This window comes from Tyto alba, unplaced genomic scaffold (genome assembly GCF_018691265.1).
Source record: "Tyto alba isolate M040663 unplaced genomic scaffold, T.alba_DEE_v4.0 Super-Scaffold_9, whole genome shotgun sequence".
NCBI lineage: Eukaryota > Metazoa > Chordata > Aves > Strigiformes > Tytonidae > Tyto > Tyto alba.
This window is the reverse complement of record NW_024881330.1, coordinates 4,837,032-4,856,248: the sequence shown is the minus strand read 5'-3', so window position 1 is coordinate 4,856,248 and position 19,217 is coordinate 4,837,032. Positions and strand designations below refer to the sequence as shown.

Here is a 19,217-nt window from a genome sequence, read left to right as displayed (position 1 = left end):
CAGAACAAATTGGATGGAATGTGTTTGCCTCTCTCCAAAGCAAGTAGATGTGCGCTAGACCGTTTCACAACACCACAGCTGTTGGATTATTCTACATTGTTACTTGAAAAGGTGCAGTTTAAAATTGAGAGGCTTTGGCACTTTGCACAGGTACTTTTATCTCAATTTGTTACACAACATGAATAGTGAAATATTCCTGGCAGTAATCTCCTTCTGGACAAATAGGCTCCATTCAAACAGTGAATCATCCAACCTGTGCATTAGTCCTTTCAGCTGCCTTCAGCAAAGATGGAAGTGTGCAAATAGCTCACAGCATTGAGGCAGTACAAAGGACCTATTCTTAGATGTTCTGGCTTTCTGAAACATCTGTCTGTGGACAGTTAATAGAGGTAATGGAAAGTTCATAAACTCCTTAGCTCTCTGCTTTAATGTTTCAGAGATTACTTCATTTATTTCAGCAGACGTTTGCAGTGCAGAGCTGTCAGCTGCTATTACTTTGCAATAATGGGCACAGTGTACTGATTAGGGAGCTCTTACTGTCCTTTCTGTACATCTGCTGCTTTTACAGTGTCAGAGTCAGGTTGATTCTCTTGTAACATTTACTGAATGTGTTGATACGTGCTTTTTGTTGCCAAAAAAAAAAAAAAAAGGCAAAAAAAAAAAAGAAGGAAAAGGCAGGTTTACCTACGCTGTTAGGCCACATCAAAGGCATCACTAAGTGTGACAGCATATTTGTTTAAATTGATGACTGTATTGCATAATTCTTAAATTCCTGTCCACCTGCCTTTTCTGCACCTCTAAATAGCTGATGGGCTTTTTGGGGATATATGTAACAGCCTAGTATTTAGCCCAGGGCAGTTTTCAAATGCGAATTTAGTAAACTTAAATGTCGCATTAATCCCATTAAAAGCTCTAATATATTACAGAATATTTTTATCTAAGAATCTAAATGCCATACACAAATATGATGTCCTGGAATCTAATATATCTCTTGACCTATTCAGTTGCTTTCTAGACCACTTTCTTACTGAAGGCAAATATACTTCTGCAGGAAACCAGTAAAACTGCAAACTGGAATAAAACCTCAAGGGAGAATATAACCATATTATTTCCTAGCTTCTGTATATATAGATTTGCAGTCTTAAATTTCTGATTTTGTAAAGGTTTGGTTTGTTTGGGTTTTCTTGCTATAAACATGCACGTGAATCTTATATTGAACAAAATGCCCTTTCTGACTACAAGTATCAAACTTCTTAATTGTTACATTTCAGAAATGCAGTTGGACTTAAGAATTTGTAGTCTTAATAGCACATATGTTTAAATGTTCATTAATTAATCTGGCACATAATATAAACTGCATGACCTTTGTGGCTTTGACACAGCTAGTGTAATACTGTTTGATAGTTTTGTATAACTGTGTTTGTAGGGGTAAGAACAATAGCAAAGAGCAGTGTTCATGGAGGCCTAGGCCTTACACTGAATATGGTTCTTGCTTCACATCCGTCTGCAGTTAGCCCATGTCTACAACCTCTCTTTTCCTCTGATGATATTTTCCATCCCAGAGCTGATGTCTGATGTTTGGGGTGGGAGAAACACCATGGCACTATGTTGCAGCTGTGGGTGTTTTATTCCTCAAGCAGTCTCTGTAAGACACTTCCTTTAGCTGCATCTTACCACTAGGTTTTCTTTGCCATCATAAGACCCCATGTGCCATCTGCATCCTCTGATATATGTGATACAGTAGTATGTTGTGCATGGAAGTAAAAAAAAACCTGCTTCTGACACAACAGCAACATTCAAATTAAATGGAGCTGCTAAAGTATCTAATAAATTAGAAATCAATTAGCTGGAATAGTAGCTTAATTGCTCCTAATATTTTTTTCTTTTTAGTTCTAGGTTATCAGCAAAAAGGCTTCTTTTTTCTGTTTGCGTGTTACTATTTATAAGTAATTTTCTGTAATTTAATTTCAGCTTACTAGTGCAACTGCGACCTTTCAAGGATTTAGATGTCGAGGAGCACATAAAAGAATTCGCAGCAAAATTGTTTTTAATACCCAGCCCACCACCAGGACCACTCCATTTGGTAATTAATGATGCTGAATTTAATAATTACTTTAACATTATGTGTTAAAAAGTACTGACATGTTGTTTTCTGTAAATTAGGGAACATTCTTCACTGTCAGGTCAGAGATTTTACTTGCTGATAGAAAACTGATGTCAATACCCATGCTTTGAAAATAAGGCTTTGCATTCTTAGTACCTGAAATAACATGTGACCAGGGTGCAGGCATGAGCGCTGGGTACCAGTTGGCCATGCTGTTTAATTTTTTATACTCTTCTGGGAAGGATTTGGCGCATGTCAAATACTTACCCCCTGAAATGATGCCTGGGTAGGTCTGGGAACAGCATAATCTAGTTTTTGGTTTCTAAAGGGGCAGCCCATGTAATCTATTAGAAGTGGTTGGAAGCTCCAGTCTGTAACTGCTCTGTAAGAATGGAAGCTTACTCTTCACCTGAACAGTATGCCATTGTCATTTCATTGAATACACGTGTATAAACTCCAGTAAATCATGTAACTGTCACTCAACCAAAGTGTGGGAGTTCTCTATCTTGTTGGGAATTGGTTAGATGGTCTTATCTAGAGGGCAGTGGTCAATGGCTTGATGTCTGGATGGAGATCAGTGACAAATGGTGTTGCTCAGAGGTCCATTTTGGGACCAGTACTGTTTAATATCTTCGTCAATGATGCTCAATCAAGTGGGATCAAGTGCACCCTCAGAAAGTTGGCAGATGACACCAAGCTGAGTGGTACAGTCGTTGTGCCTGAGGGACAGGATGCCGTCCAGAGGGACCTGGACAAGGTCAAGAAATGGGCCCACATGAACTTCATGAGGTTCAACAAGACCAAGTGCAAGGTCCTGCACATGGGGCAGAGCAATCCCTGGTGTCAGTACAGACTGTAGGATGAAGGGATTGAGAGCAGCTCTGCCATCCTGGTGGATTAAAAGCTGGATTTGAGCTGGTAATGTGCGCTCACAGCCCAGAAAGCCAACTGTATCCTGGGCTGCATCAAAAAAAGCGTGGCCAGAAGGTCGAGGGAGGTGATTCTGCCCCTCTACTCTGCTCTCATGAGACCCAGCCTGGAGCACTGTGTCCGGCTCTGGGGTCTTCAGTACAGGTAAGACATGGACTTGTTGGAGTGGGTCCAGAGGAGGCCACAAAAATCATCTGAGGGATGGAGCTACTCTCCTGTGAGGGCAGGCTGAGAAAGTTGAGGTTCAGCCTGGAGAAGAGGAGGCTCTGGGGAGACCTTCTTGTGGCCTTTCAGTACCTAAAGGGGGCTTATAAGAAAGATGGAGACAGACTTTTTAATGGGGCGTGTTGTAATAGGACAAAGGGTAATGGTTTTAAGCTAAAAGAGGGCAGAGTTATACTAGACAGAAAAAAGAAATTTTTTATGATGAGGGTGGTGAGACACTGGACCAGGTTGCCCAGAGAGGTGGTAGATGCCCCATCTCTGGAAACATTTGAGGTCGGGCTGGATGGGGCTCTGAGCAACCTGATGTAGTTTGAAGATGTTCCTGGTCATTGCAGGGGGGTTGGACTTGATGACCTCCTAAGGTCCCTTCCAACCCAAACTTCTATGATTCTGTGATACCGAGCCATACCGGCTGATGCGGGTGCTCATGGCTGTCATCGTGACTGTGTGATGGGTTAACATGCAGCGATGTGACTGAGAAGTAGTGCAGTCCCTGTGAAAGGAAAGAGGCCAAAGGAATCAGCTGCTGAAAAAATACGTACAGCTCTGGGCTTGTTCTTTTATAGTGTCTGACTCTGGGGAAGCAGAACAGCGCGTAGTGGGTTAAGTGTTCTGGTGAGTAGATTAGATGTTTTGGATTGGCTGCTGCCTGGATAAGACCTAGCCCAGAGGAGAAACTCACTTAAACGTTTACGTTCAGTGTAGAAGCTAAGTGGGCTGTATTTTCTTCTTTCTAACCCTTCACAGGTCAAGCTAGACGTTAGCTGAGTCAGTGATTTCAGCACATTCTCTCTTTTGTCTACTGAAATGTCTTCCAGGGAAGCAGTACTCCAGCCGTGGACTTCTCTTTAGCTGCTTTCCTTGACCCTGGGATGAGGGGTTATGAGTGGAGGAAAAAAATAGCATAGCTGGAAAATTGTCTGAATGATTGGCTAAACCAGCTGCTAAGTGTTGAAATATGCAGCACGTGCAGGATCTGGCCCCCAGAGATTTGAGCTGGAGTATTTCAAACACTGAAAGTTTTGGCTTGTTCTATCTTCTTAATGTGAACACCTATACTCAGTTATTTTGTTTATGTTTTTTCTATTTAATGTATTAATTTTATCAACACATTTGATTTCCCAGTTGTATCTGCAAATAGAAATTCCATTATTTTATTATACTTACAACAAAGCAAGTTTAATTCCGTGAAAAGAATATTTAGATAGTTGAAGTTTTATTGACTGAACACCTATGAGAATGAAAGGAGACAAAGTCCGTGTTAATCTTTCAAACTAGTTATTAGGTCTTTTACTATTTCCCTCTCTTTCAGTTTTCTGCAGTATGCAAACATCTGTCTTCTTGCTCTCAATTAATATTAATATTTTGTAGCTGGAATGAAAATCCCCCATTAAATGTGTTGTGGGAACATCTTCATTAAGAAGTAAATGGAAAATATCTGTTATTACAGGTATTTAATATGAAACCACTTCAAATAATAATTCCTTCACGAGAGGATCCGGACAGTCCAATTATTGACTTGGATCTTCATCTTCCATTGCTGTGTTTCAAGCCAGAGCAGGTGCTGCAGGTAAAACTAATGGATACTTTAAAGTGTATTAGAGATTGTCAGTACTGGCAATTTGTGTTTTATAAAAAATCAAGTTGTTTAGTTATACCAAAAACATTATAAACACAGGAATTCAGAATAGTGTTAGTTCTGCATATTAGAAATATGGCACAATAACATGTACTTGTCACTAAGGTATTTTCTTATTTATAGACCAGATTAAATTAAGTGATGTAGGATTTCTTTCTCCTGTGGTTTAGCAATAGGTGCTAAATTTCTTAAGAGTATATTTAAAAATATAAATACCCAAGCTGAATTGACACATTTTATTTTGAACTTTACAAGATTCATAAGAACCTTTTTCATGTGTAAGAGGGACCTGTAGGATGGGTTGGTAACAGTTGGCATTCTTATAGAAATAAGGTGTAAATGGTGTAGGAAGACAAGAAAATACAAAATGCTGTTTGCAAAGAATTTTTTCGGTGCTTCATAGAACCTTACAATAATTTTGGCTGGGAGTGTCCTTTGCAGGTTTTCTGATCCAATTCCTTGCTTAAAGGCCACCTATGAAGTTAGGTTGCTCGAGGTCATCAGTATTATTTGTGCCACTTCCTCTAAAAAGAGGAGCAGGTTGGAGGTCTCTTTCCAGAGATGATTGTAAACCTCCTTAGTCATGAAAGTAGTCATGAAAATACTGGCTTATTTGTTTGGATAGGCCCATTCTTCCATCCACCTTATGAATAAAAGTTCCAACTGAAATAGTCTGTTCTGTTCTAAATCCTAAATGGTCCTCTGCAACTGGTGCATCTTGAGAATGGAGTTTGTGTGTTAGCACCTCTGCATGATGTCCCACATGTGCACCTAGTCGCCTTGGCTTGGATTAATCCTACCTAACCTGAGGCATCTGAGTTTGGTGCTTAGATGCCATTGGATCCCACTCTGTAAGTGGAAAAGGGTGAACATCTCCAGATAGCTTCCTGAATTGCTCTGTAAAAAAATTGCTCTCCAGTGGCACTGTAAGGAATGTGACTAGCTAGAGTCTTGAATAGATGTTTGGCAGTGATACCTAAAACCTAGATAGTATTTCTGTTCATCATCAAAGACTGATTTGCTTATATTCTTCATCTGGGTGCTTTTTACAGGTATTTTACAGCCTAATACTGTGAAAGAAAGGTGACAGGTCTCCATAATTCCAGCTAAATCCTAGCCTTGTTGACATTGGTGGCAAAACTCTGACTTCCAGTGTCATTTAAATTTTGTCTCCTTTTCCTGTTTTCCTCTCTTAATTTTGTAAGAGTCCTTAAGAGGACGTTACTGCGATTTATAAATATGTAAGGTAGCTGTTTGAAAACAGAACTTGTGAGGCTCAGTTTCACAAGCAAATGAAAATATTTGCACATACCTTATATGTTCTAGATACAACTCTTCATAAACACTGAGCATTATGTTTGTTTTTTTTTTTTTTTTTTTCCAGGTTATGACCTGTATTTTGACTGAGCAGAGAATAGTTTTCTTCTCTTCTGACTGGGCTCTGCTGACACTCATTGCTGAATGCTTTATGTTGTACCTTCATCCTCTTCAGTGGCAACACACTTTTGTGCCTATTCTGTCTCGTCAAATGCTGGATTTTGTAATGGCCCCAACATCTTTTCTTATGGGATGTCATATTGATCATTTTGAAGAAGTCAGTACGGTATGTTTTAGACTATTACCACTCTTGCTGTTCACTTTCAGTGCATTTGTTGCTGATGCATCTAGAAAATTGCTTTTGCAATTTAGGTGTGTGAGAAGAGAAGAAATTAAAAGTAATGGAGCCATACTGATGTGTCCACTGGTTTACTAGAAAAAACTTATTGTTGTATCCCTTACTTTTCTTTTCTCTGCAGGATAATATGATTTTTCTGAGTTCAAGTTTCATTGGGGGAAAAATTCTACTTACGTGTCATTTGTATTGTATAAATAGTTTTCCTTCAGATCACTGAGGTTATTTTTTGCTGAAAGAGTTTTGTAGGATGAATTAGGTGCCTTTTCAAGGTATCTGGGTTAAGAATTGAGCATGCACCTGAAAATACTCTTAATGATGCTGCTGTTCCCCATGATGGAGTTCAGTAATAAAATAAGAAAGAAAAAGCATTGTAAAGAATATAATCTCACAATTTTGCTGAGGTTTTTTTTTGCTCATCTTTTTTTCCAGAAACCTATTTAACTAAGCCTCTTTCAATGGCTAACATTAATCTTGGTTACTCAAAAAGATTTAAGAAAAACTCAGGGCAGGGCTAATGTAAATATACTTTTTTTGAGGGTATTGCGTAGTGTTTCTGTGAGTGTTTGAACCAAACACAGAAAAATTGTGTAAATTTTTATTAGATTAATCCATCTGATTATCAAACCAAGTGAAACTGGTCTATCTAGTCAAGTCCAAAATGAGCAAAGAATTAAGTTGAGATGAAATAGATAATTTTATTTTTTTTTATGTTTTAATTAGCAGTAAGATGATGTCACTATTAGAAATAAGTACAGATTAGAAGACACACTGATATAATTTGAAAGATTTTTTTGTTTGTTTATATATACTGTGTTACAGTCTGATCTTTAAGATTTTTAAAATTGCAAACTGAGAGGGCAGCATGGACTTTACCTCTGTGTGGCTTTTTCTCCATTAGCATGTGTTTTCATGTCTGTGACTCTAATACATAAACACTCCCTCTCCCAGTCACACCACAGGGTAAGTAAAGGACTAAATGCTGTAAATTAGATTTAAGGGATCTTCTTTGCGTAGATATATATGGTTTTGTACATATCTTTGTACGCATACCTTTTCAAGGATAACCTCAGAGATCCAGTGTTAATTGAATACTGTATGAAAAGCCTATTAGTGTACCAAATATTTGTATGTGGAGATTAATTTCCATTAATTTAATGACCTTTATTTTTCTTTAAAAATAACTGTTTAATTGTCCATATGGTCTAGTTGGGAGGAAAAAAGTAAATTGTTTTCTGGTTTATCTTGCTGAAATAATTCATTGCCTGTGTACTATATAAAGAAGAAGTAAATGTTTTTACAATATAAGTATATTTGCAGTCATTCTGTATTCTTTTGTTAAAAGGAAACTGAAGACTTAATTCTAATTAATATTGACAATGGAGATATTACACATTCAAAAATGGCTGAAGAGGAACCTGAAATTCCAGATGTTCCAGCACAAGCAGCAGAAACTTTCATGAAAAGGTGAAAAAATGTTGAAGTTGTGTTTGTCATAGTGCATAAATCATACTTGACCCTCTTTCTAAGTTTTTTATTTTATATTTCTTCTTATTATATTATTCATATAAAACCCACTGTATTCAGTAGAGGCAAATTGAAAATTTAAATGAATATGCAGGTAACTTTAAGCAGTCATAATCATAACCATATTATTTTGAAACATCTGGAATGCTTATTTCTTTTTTATTACTGATACGGATTATCCTCCGAATTTTACTCTTCTTTACACAAAAGACTGAGTGCACTGTGATTTACATGTACTAGTAGGACTTCCAGGAATCTTGTTAGCTTGTCAACACTTGCAAATCAATCTTGCACTTTCTCTAGCTGAAAGATGCATGAGGCCTAAATGGCTTTTTTATTCAAAAGGTATGAATGAAGGTGTTAGGCTGTAATTTGGTAATTTTCTTCTCTGTGTAGAGTGGAAAGTCTTCAGCTGCATTATGATCTAGAGCTCTGCCATCTCCGAGCCAGCGCGGATCTTGGTGAACTCCAAATGCGTAGAAGGGCTTGGCAACAGAAACTGAATACAGAAGTTCAACAAATGACTTTGCAGTTAATTGTTAATATTTTCAGGTGAGTGGATAGAGTATTTTTTATTATAAGAGTATATGAGGCTGGCTAAGGCACTTCCACTGTCACTGAAAATATTCTTATTTTGTCTCACTTTATAGATATTTTGTAAATCTCTTAAGTTTTGTGAGGGGATGTGAGAAGGAGGTCCTGCTAGCCTGCTGGAATAACAGTAATTACTGTATTTGAGTACATATACATTGCTAGGGCATTTTAGCTAAAACGGTTCTAATTTTGACCTTGTATGTTTCTTGTATGGAGATTCCAGGAAGAGAAGTGCATTCCTACTATTTCGTAATTAGGAAAAGCTTAAGGCCCAGTAGGGATATCAGTTTGTAACCAGACACAGTCACTCATTTTAGAGTAAAATTAATTCAAACTGGGACAGGGTAGAAGAGCTAAAAGCTGCATCAGGAGTCAAGAACACATGGGTGTGTTCTGGCTAACTGAACAAATGTGAAGAATGGGTGAGATACCTAGAGAGTGCAACCACAGGAGAATGAAGGAGGTAGAGGAGCTTTAAGTTCAAGGTCACAGTGTTGCAACAAGAAATGCTGGGTATTGGGTGTGGTTGAGACTGACATTTTGGTGATGTGGAGTAGGTGGTGTTTCTCTAGAAAAAGGTCCAGCTGTGCTAATTTTCTTTATTCTTCATCTGATGTCATGTGTTGATACCCGTAGGTGCTTTATTTTATCAATCTGGGTACTGGTTTTTATTATTTGCTTGTGTTTGGGGAGGGGATAGAAGTGTGGTGGGTGATTTGTATAAAAAAATAGCAGAAAATGGATAGCTGGTTTGCATATACTTAATTTCTTTTTACATAGATACTGACACACTCAACCATGAAAATGAAACTGCCTACCTAGTATTTCTAAAGTATCTGATTATATGGACAGAGGTCTGCAAATAGCTGTGCAGATAACTATCCCCCAGCTATTTCTTGCTGCCTCTTCTGGAGATGGTGCTCCCCTGTGGATCAGCTACCGAATTGCTCACGTGAATGTTCCCTAACACTTTCAGTCAGAAGATGCTGGGTTAATTTATATAGTTCAAATACCAGGTCTCTGACCTGCTCACTTTTGTTGCATCAGTTTAGGGAGGATTGATACAAGTGGCTGGGCCCTCCAGGAGGACAGTAGCTGCTGGGTGTGGAGGATAGAGCAGGCTTTACAGCTAGCTGGATATGGAAACTGAAATGCATGTACAACCTGATGTGCTACTGCTGTGGGATTTGGTGGATTTCTGACTTCGGCAACAATATGTTCCAGATAAAGATGAGGAGAAATGAATTTGCTGCTAACAGCTTGAACTCTTTAATGCACTAAATGCTTGGCTACAAAAAATGAGCAGATGCTTTGCTCCCTAAGATACAATATGTTTTGCGAAGGGGTTGATTCTTCTTTTGCTTTCTTTTTCCTTTCCTTCAAACTTTCTTTTGTTCTTTTTTTCAGCCTTGTTTCTTCTGTCTTCTAATGCTATATCTACCAGCATCCAGGAGTGAAGGAAAGTAAATCTCTGATGCAATTGTGCTGCCAGTTGATACTGTCTTCAGCGAAGCACTGTAGTACTTTTGTGGGTGTGGAGGTTCCATGTTTAAAGCAAATGATGCTAAATTGTGTAGAATTATATAGAACTGTGTACTTTTATTAACCATCTTTTTTTTTTTTTTCTGAACCTGTAATGCTTGATAAACTGTTAATGGGCTTTTGTCACTGATCTATGAAAAACAAACGATGTATAGGCCTGTCAGTTCTCTGCATGGGTATGAGATTCCCCTTTTGTCCTTTCTTTCAGATTTTAGCTCACCAACTTATTTTCTTCATTCATGTATTTCCATGAGCATTTCTTATTCCTCAATACCCACTGTGAGTAGATGAAGTAAGACGTAATAATGAGAGCCCTGATTTTAGCCGCTTGCACATATCTAGCTTAAATAACTTACCATTTCTTACTCACAAACTTAAGTTCAGAGAACAGCTTTTTTCTGAAAAACTCCCACTTCCTGCTCCTGAAACAACTTTCCCTGGCTCACTGTTAGGGCACAGAAGTTACTATTGACATGGTTTTCCAGAGATAGTATAGGGGCCTCTGCTGCCTGCTGTGACCATGCATATGCTAAAATATGCATCGGTACTTCATCTTGCTTTCTGGTTTATTTCAGTAGTTCTGTCTCTTCAGTTTAGCACATTTGCCAGTTATTACTGGCTTTATGAGCAGAGTTTGAGAACACAACAAAAAATTACATAATCTATAATATTTCATGTGCATGTTACAGATACAGTGTAATGGGACAGTGGCAGGTCAGATCACATCTTTCAAATTGCCTGTGTGGGTAGGTACGCTTGTCTTTTTAGTGTTCCAGATGGGTTTTATGTGATGTAAATGTAATTCCAGGAGTTGAGCCTAAGTTATAACTTAAATATGTAGATTTTCCTCTGTGGGTTACTAAAATTGATCCCACAAACTCTAAGTGAATTTGCTGATTTGAAATGGCATTGGCAGCAGGTAGCCTGTCTTATTTCTTACAGGAGTTTGCATTCTTTTTCTGTGATTCAGTAGCTCAGACTTGTTCATTAAAAGTGAGTTTGCCTTCTGGTACTGCAGCATCTTTCTATTTTGCCCTCTGATGCTGCAGTGTATTTCTAGTAATACCAATGGGTTGGCACTACTGCAAAAGTGCAACATGCTTACAGGTCTCTAAGCATATTTATGTATTTATTTTTGTCTCCAGGGAGGTAAAAGACCATCTAAATTATGAACATAGAGTGTTTAACAGTGAAGAATTTCTGAAAACAAGGGCAATCGGAGACCAGCCATTTTACAGAAAGGTAAATTCAGTGTTAAATATGTTGTGATTCTTTGTTATTAATCTGTATTTTAGGATTAATGCCAAATATTAATAGAATGGTTACAGTTTGTGGTGGTGTTGAACCCCCGACTTTCATGGAATGCTTTACCAAATCTATTTTGTTTCCTATAAACAGATAAAATAGTAGCATTTTGGAGAGCAAAGTACTATGTAATTCCAGAGCAAATTAAATGTCATTTTTCGGGGGTGAGATGAACCTATGGCAGATGGTCAGCAAAGCTACATCTAAACTGTATTTTAAGCACAGGCACTTGTCCAGACTGTTTGGACCAAAGCCCATACGTAGACATGAGTTTTCAGCAAGCCTGTGAGCACAACAGAAGGGAGCTGAAGTGACACAAATCGAAGTACCTGCTTTATCTGCAGCCTGAGCAACAGGGCACAGAGTTGAGGATGCCTGCTTGGCTCCAGGCCGTGAGCCTGCTTCCCACAACGCGCCACAGGGAACGCGTGCTGACGACTCCGAGCGCATGAGTGCCACTGGTGTGCCCTGCAGGGTGACAGGGACATGGGTTGGTTTAGCTTACATGTGCTTTACCAGGTAGTCTAGCTGTGGCTTACTTTTACGTGGTGGTGAAGCCCATGAAGTGGTGCTCAAATAGTTCATAGCCTGAGGCCGTGCCCAGTCGCCAGAGTCTGAAGGACAACCTGAAATCCCCATTTAGATTTTATTAGCCCTCCTGCTAACCAGCTGATTAGATACTTATCTGAGTTTGAAACCCTGTAGGGGTGTGGAGTTTTTCTGTACAGGCCCTGAGTCCCTTTTGCACCTGCTCTGATCACCTTGATCCTTCCATTAGCATACGCTTGATCTGCTGAAGAGCAAGGAAGAGGTTTCCTTTGCTACTAGAATTAGGCAGTTGGCTCTCTGGATTAACAGTTTTATACCTGGTGAAAAGATCCCTTCATTAACAGCAGACTGGGGTTAATAACACCTTTTTTGTTTCCTGTTTTGTTTCCTACTTCAGACATATGATAAGAGGGTTTCTGAACATCCTCTTAAAGGAGATGCCAGTGTGCAAAGGAAATGATCAGAAAAGTATCTCATTCTACTCAAATGGTAGTTGCCAAACTTGGTAGAATATCTGGCAATTCAAAGATAACAAATTGATGAATCCTATTTAGGAAATAGTGTTTGTTGGATAAAACTTCCAACACTAGCAAGCATTCTTAAAAAGAAGGAAACAAACAAAAAGGAAAAATCAAGAAGAACCTATTAATATGCCATCAGGAGAGAAATTAATCAGAAATGTTCTGACCAGGATTTAAAATTAATAGAAATAATTAAAATATTTTCAGTAGCAGTTTCTAATGCTATAAATGAAATAGTGGCTGTTTACTGAATTAAAATGAATTTAAAATTCACATGTGCACATTTAAGAAAAGCTTTGAGCAGTTATCTCACTTAAATACTAAATAACATAGTGGCAGGTTTCCTTTCAAGTAAATCTTAGAAGATAAGACAATATGGATTAGTTACTAGTGGTATCTAGAATTATAGTCAGAGAACTCCAAAACCATTAGAAAAGACTCTCTCAGTTCCTGCAGCTTGTCATCTCCTGTACATGCAATTGCCAACAAAATATGCCATCTACTGGAGAAATACTTAAAAGCAGGAATCTCAGTGCTTTTATAGATGCCATTTGACAGGATACGTCGCTAATGGATTGATAAGAGGCATCTTGAATAAGAATGACCTATAAGAATGTTTGTGAAATATTTCTATTAATTTCAGAGTACCTAAATTACTTATGGATCTTTCTCATTCGCGTTTTAAAAACATCATAGAAACACACTGATGTCCAATCAGTGTTTTTTTGGGGTTATTGCAGTTTGTTTTTTAATTTTTTTGTCCTGTGATAAACTTCAAGACTAATAGGGCTATTTTAGGCAAGCCTCTGGGATATATCATTGTTTGAAGTAATTTTTCAGAGTTATATTCAAAGATACAACTGTCTTTGATAGTAAGTTTGTAAAGGCTAGAGGTTGTATAAACATAAAGACAGGATTCCTGGTTATAACAATGTTGTCTGGTGATGAAGTTTGCATTTGATTTGCTGAATTAATTAGTTTTCTGAATTGTTTATTTCAAAAAATACTAAAAGCCCTATGCTAGAACTAACATTTATATAACACACATGTTGTGTTGCCTCAAATCCTAGTTTTTATCTTGTTTTAATTTGCAATGATGGGACATGGTAGATTTCCACTCTTTTTAATTCACACTTAGCATTTTTTTATGGTGTCTTCTATCCTAAAAGTAGCAATTTGACCTTTTAGAAATTATTTCTGGATGACACCACAATAATTACCTGAGCAGGGAACAATTGTGGGGGTTACCAGAAGAAAAGATGAATCACTTGTCTTTTCAGTTTGATGGCATAATGTTAATTTAGAGTGCCACAAACTTCTTGTTCCAAACCATGGACAATTTTATCAGCACTTAGTTATAGTCAGAAAATATATTGTTAGACTTGGAGCAAAACTCTGTTTTGCTCAGTATTTCTCATTTTTGTTTGGTTTCACCCTTTAGAGGGTGGTCTGAGATTGCTGTTTGCCACTAAGCAAACATTGTGAAAGTACAGAAAGTAAATGGAAATGGAGTTAGTTTTCTGTTGTTGAAGTTTTAAAAGATTTTTGATTTTGTGATTGCTAAATTGCAAGTTCTCAGTGTTGCGTATGTAAAGGTGATAAAAATGAGCAAAACATATGTAAATGATCCACGGTTAACCAGTTTGTGTCTCACAGGTTTTAGAGACCTACATGTTTCACTCTTTCCTTAAAGCTCGTCTGAACAGAAAGATGGATGCTTTTGCTCGACTTGAGTTGAGTACCCAGTCTGAGGAGGATAGGTAAAGTTTTCTTATTCCTTTTTTGAATCTTCTGTTGATACCGGTGATAAAAGTCCTTTTGCCTCTATTGATATGAGATCACGTCATTTGTGAATAAGATTATGACTAATTGAAAGGCCGTTTTGTTAAGATTACTGTAAAAGGCTGATATGAACATACCCAGCCATGGAGGTTGAAATTGTAAATTGGTAATATAATTGTAATTTAATACTATTATACAAAAAAAAAGAGAAGTAGTAATTTAGTGAATTTTAAAACTAGTTACATATCATTTTTATTTTTCTCAGATTAAATTTGATGTTTCATAGCCCGAGAAGACTGACTATGGAGAAGATGGCTTCTAAACTATTTAATCCACAGTACATGATTAGTAGACGTATGGTAATCAGTATGCCTAATTTGCAAGATATCAAGCTGCCAGAGGCCCCTACTAGAAATTCCTCACTTCGAAGAATAGAAGCAGGTGTTGGTAAGGCAAGAATGTGTTGAACAAATACAGTGTCTTTCTTGTTGTCTTTATTGGTGACATCACTGAATAATTTTCACAGAGACGGTATCAGATATTGGAAAGAAATGGTGAGTTGAGTCATTCTGAGCTGGGGCCTGTCTGTGCTTCTTGCATGTTAAATCAGTCTGTAGCCTGCTGTAAGTTGTGCTGTACCACAAAAGACTGATTGGTCACAATAGGATTGATATTGGAGAATTGCTTCCCGAGCCAGTAACCTTGATCAGTCCTCACACACCTTATGTCTAATCTTCCACTATCTTTAAACATAGGCTTAGATTTATCACTGTTTAACAAAGCAAGTCCTATATAAAATGTATGTTGGTTTATTTTTTTCCCCTTTTTTTTTAATCACCTTTTTCTTTTTTCTTTCCCAAATTTGATATTATCAGATTATGGAATATTCTGGTAATATGGATGATGGACATACACAGAAATGTATTTGTGTCTCTAGCACAACTGTAATCTTACTTGAATTTCATACAGTGCAGTTGCTTGTTCCTGTGATTGGAATTCTTTTTGTTGTTTGTAGTATTGCTGTCATGAAGTTGCTTGCACTTTTACTCACTGCCAATACTAATCAATGTACCTTTTTGTTTTTTAGCTGTGAAAATGCCCTCCAAATCAGTCAGTATGTTCAAAATCCCAGAAATTCACTTTCCTCTGATGTTTCAGTGTGTTCACTCCTACTATACAGACTTTTTCAACCACCTCAGCAAAGCCATAAATACCTTACCACCTGATAACTCAGCGTTGCTGGCAAGGTACTTCTACCTCCGGGGACTTATTAGCTTGATGCAAGGGAAACTACTAAATGCACTTTCTGACTTTCAGAACCTAGATAAAACAGACTTAAGAATTTTCCCTACTGATCTTGTAAGAAAAATAGTGGAAACCATGCCTCCTCCTGAGCGCTTGCAAGCAGACCGCAAACCTGAGCTGAAGAAGCTGATAAGTCGAGTGATGGAAAACCAAAGAGAAGTTATGAAAACAGATGACCATGTAAAAAATTTTGAATTGCCAAAAACACACATGCAACTGGATGATTTTGTCAAGCGAATCCAGGAATCTGGGATTGTCAAAGATATAGACACTATACATCGGTTATTTGATGCCCTAACTGTAGGTGAGTATAAGATACGTTTTTAGTGACCGTCTACAATGGGGCAATGACAATTTCAAATAGTTTTTTTTTATGAACCAAAAAAAAATTTTTGTCTCCCGTTGTTTTTCTTTTTAATGATTATTCAACATTTTATGGGCCTCTAAAATCTCACAATATGTGAGCTTTATGGACAATTTTATTTATTTAGGATTATTATGGAGAATAGATTTAATGTATTCAAAAATGTCTATACTTGCTTCCACAATAAAGAAAAGAAATCTACTTATATTTGGACACACAATTTATAGTTTTTCGTGTTGTGTAGGTGAGGTAGTTTTGTGACGTGATGTGCAGTTCTGCTTTGGCTTAGATTATGAGTTAGGTTGAATACAAGACTGTTCTAATTGCTAATGGAAAATACCTCTGTGTTATAAAATCACTACGTAACTTGGCAAAGTGGGAGTTTGTTAAAAATCAGCTAACAAGATCCAGAATTCAGATAGCTACAGCTAAATTCCTCTTGGATGGTCATCACAGCAAAGGGAGAGGTTGTGTTTATATTTGAGAGAACTTCCTTCTCTCCCAAATGAGATCTGGCTCTTGTGATTGGTTTCTAAAAACACAGTTTGAGTGTCTGCTCTTCGATTCTCTTTCTGTGCCTAGTTGCTCTGGTAGCTGTTGTATTTTGTGGCCACTAAGGATTAAATATTGGTCAAAATAGTAGCAAGGCTGTAGCAAGACTTTCTGAAGCCAAAGGTGGCACACATTTCACAACAATTTGTATTTGTTTGAGATTCTTCTGTCCAAACACTTGAATTCTCAGAATATTAATTACTTAGAATACCTATTGCTGAAGTCTTTAACTGGTGTAACTTCAGCTTTTCTCACGTTGGTAAGTGTGATACAGTAGCATTCAATAGAATAAGGAATTGCAAAGTTGTAATGAAAAATACTCTGTTCAGTAGGGAAGTACAAATTCTTCCCATCAACTGATGGGATTTTTGGCATGAATTTAAAAAAACAAGGCTGGCACAGTGTTCCCTCCCTCTGTAGAGTAGGGTATAAGGGAGAATGCTGGATGCATGGGTCCTATGGCCCAGGATAACTACAGGGGAATCTTTCTACATCAAGAGAATAATTTTGTCTCAGCTGTTTTCCAGGCCTATTTTTTTTTTTTTTTTGTAGCTTTTGCACCTGCCTTACCCATTATGCTGTTAGAGGCACAATTTGAAAGTTCGTATATTTTCCAAGGTATCCTTCTGTGCAAATCTGTATAATAATTTCTCACAGTAAACAGCTTTTAAAAAATTTTTAGGACATCAGAAACAAATCGATCCTGAAACATTCAGAGATTTCTACAACTACTGGAAAGAAACTGAAGCAGAAGCTCAAGAGGTGAATCTGCCACCAACAGTAATAGAACATTTAGATAAAAATGAATGTGTCTACAAGTTATCCTGCTCAGTTAGAACTAGCTATGGTGTAGGAAAAATAGCTCTGACCCAAAAGCGCTTGTTCCTTTTGACTGAAGGAGGACGCCCTGGCTATGTCCAGATTGCTGCTTTCAGGGATATAGAGGTAAGTATCAAGTAACTTCTTGTTCTCCTGCATGCCTACGGATGTAGGCCATGTTCCATTCTGCAAAAAGATCTGTCTCTCAACTCAAAGTTTCAGTAAGAAGTGTAGGAAACACCTCTGAAGTGAGTAACTTACGAATGATTAGATAAAATTCTGGTTCTTTTCAGAGCTGATGTGGTGCGGTTTGCTAGGTGCTAATATGACATAGAATAAAAATCTAGAGGTCGTAACCTCTAGATGTACAGAAATATGCAAAGTGCAGCAAGTGGGATATAGAGCTAGAGAAGTTTAATAATGTGAACAGTAAGTGTGCTTATTTGACTTTGGTGTCAGGGAGCCAGCTTGTATCCATTGTGGAGGAAGTCTGTATGAAGTTGTTTGAAATGTAGATTTTCATAAGACTATCTCTGCTTAACGATGTGTATGGACAATTGAAATAGTTAGCTGTTGTTAGAAATAGAGAAAGTTGCCCTGTAGGTTGATTGCTGCACCTTATCTGTGATTGCATGGTACATGCTTCTCGTTTCCTTTTTTTTTCATACCTTTCCAGGATGTTAAGAGCACGACTGCAGCTTTCCTTCTTTTGAGAATACCTACTCTGAGGATTAAAATGTTATCTAAAAAAGAGGTCTTTGAAGCTAACCTTAAAAATGAATGTGATCTGTGGCACCTGATAGTGAAAGAAATGTGGGCTGGAAAGAAAATGGCAGATGATCACAAGGTATAAATATGGGAATTTCTAATCAAATAAGTATGAAGTGTGTGATTTCTGTTTCTATTCTGAATAATTGGTGCATCAATCTTAGAATTTCTAGGATTCAGCAAACAATAGCTAAGTAAATAAACTTGGTTTTGTTACTTCTAAATACAATACTTTTGGAATAATTAAGAAAAAAGAGATGACATTTCAAAATGCAGGATATTTTTTCTCATCCATTGGCATGGAGCTTTTATTTTAGTTACTAGTTCTGTGAAATAGTTTCTGAGGTTCACAACATAGGAGAATAATGATCCTAACTAACAGAAAATTATCCCCACCTTGCTTCAAAATATAATACGTAGAAAGAGTTTTGCCATGCTGGAACACTGGTGGTTGTAGATCCTTTCTACAAATAAAGCAAAATGTATTCTTCTGACACAGAAACATTGAGAAAAAGGATCATACAAGCTGGGTTTCCATTTAAAACACATAATTCTTTGACTGCTGAATTTAATAGTGAAAATGTAGCTTCTTCAGGAAGGATTTGAATCATTTTAGCCAAGATGAAGCATTGTGTGTACATCCCTCCTGTGAAGAAAGGTCCAGCCTGGAAATGGGTATCCATCCTATGTCTGCTGTATGATTTCCATCAGTGCTGTTCATATGGTTCTGTTTGCACATCTTGTTCCAAGACTGTGCCAGATCTGAAATATTCCAGAGATGGAAAGGCGGACAAATACCCACTGATAACTAGAAGGGAATTGCCAGGGTGTCCAGAGATACAGACAGACAAGCAAAAGCTCAGCTCAAATTGAAATTGGCCAGAGATGTCACAAATTACTAACAACAAGCAGAAACAGAAGGAAAATACTGGCCAGCTATTAAAAAGGAGGGGTGAATTAGTCACCAACACCACCAAAAAGGCAGAGGGTTCTCAACACTTTCTTCACCTCTGTCTTTA

At 37.5% G+C, this 19,217-nt stretch overlaps 1 protein-coding gene across 1 annotated transcript in view; it reads left to right on the top strand.

The window, feature by feature from the left end:
- DENND3 (DENN domain containing 3) overlaps positions 1-19,217 on the top strand; it is a 40,344-nt gene that overhangs the window by 8,889 nt on the left and 12,238 nt on the right. Inside the window, exons 5-15 of the mRNA XM_042786212.1 lie at positions 1,972-2,083; positions 4,710-4,829; positions 6,283-6,501; positions 7,916-8,037; positions 8,494-8,649; positions 11,379-11,475; positions 14,265-14,368; positions 14,656-14,837; positions 15,478-15,999; positions 17,294-17,556; positions 18,107-18,277. Of these exons, the coding sequence (XP_042642146.1) occupies positions 1,972-2,083; positions 4,710-4,829; positions 6,283-6,501; positions 7,916-8,037; positions 8,494-8,649; positions 11,379-11,475; positions 14,265-14,368; positions 14,656-14,837; positions 15,478-15,999; positions 17,294-17,556; positions 18,107-18,277 (2,068 nt within the window). The remainder of the gene's footprint in view (positions 1-1,971; positions 2,084-4,709; positions 4,830-6,282; positions 6,502-7,915; positions 8,038-8,493; positions 8,650-11,378; positions 11,476-14,264; positions 14,369-14,655; positions 14,838-15,477; positions 16,000-17,293; positions 17,557-18,106; positions 18,278-19,217) is intronic.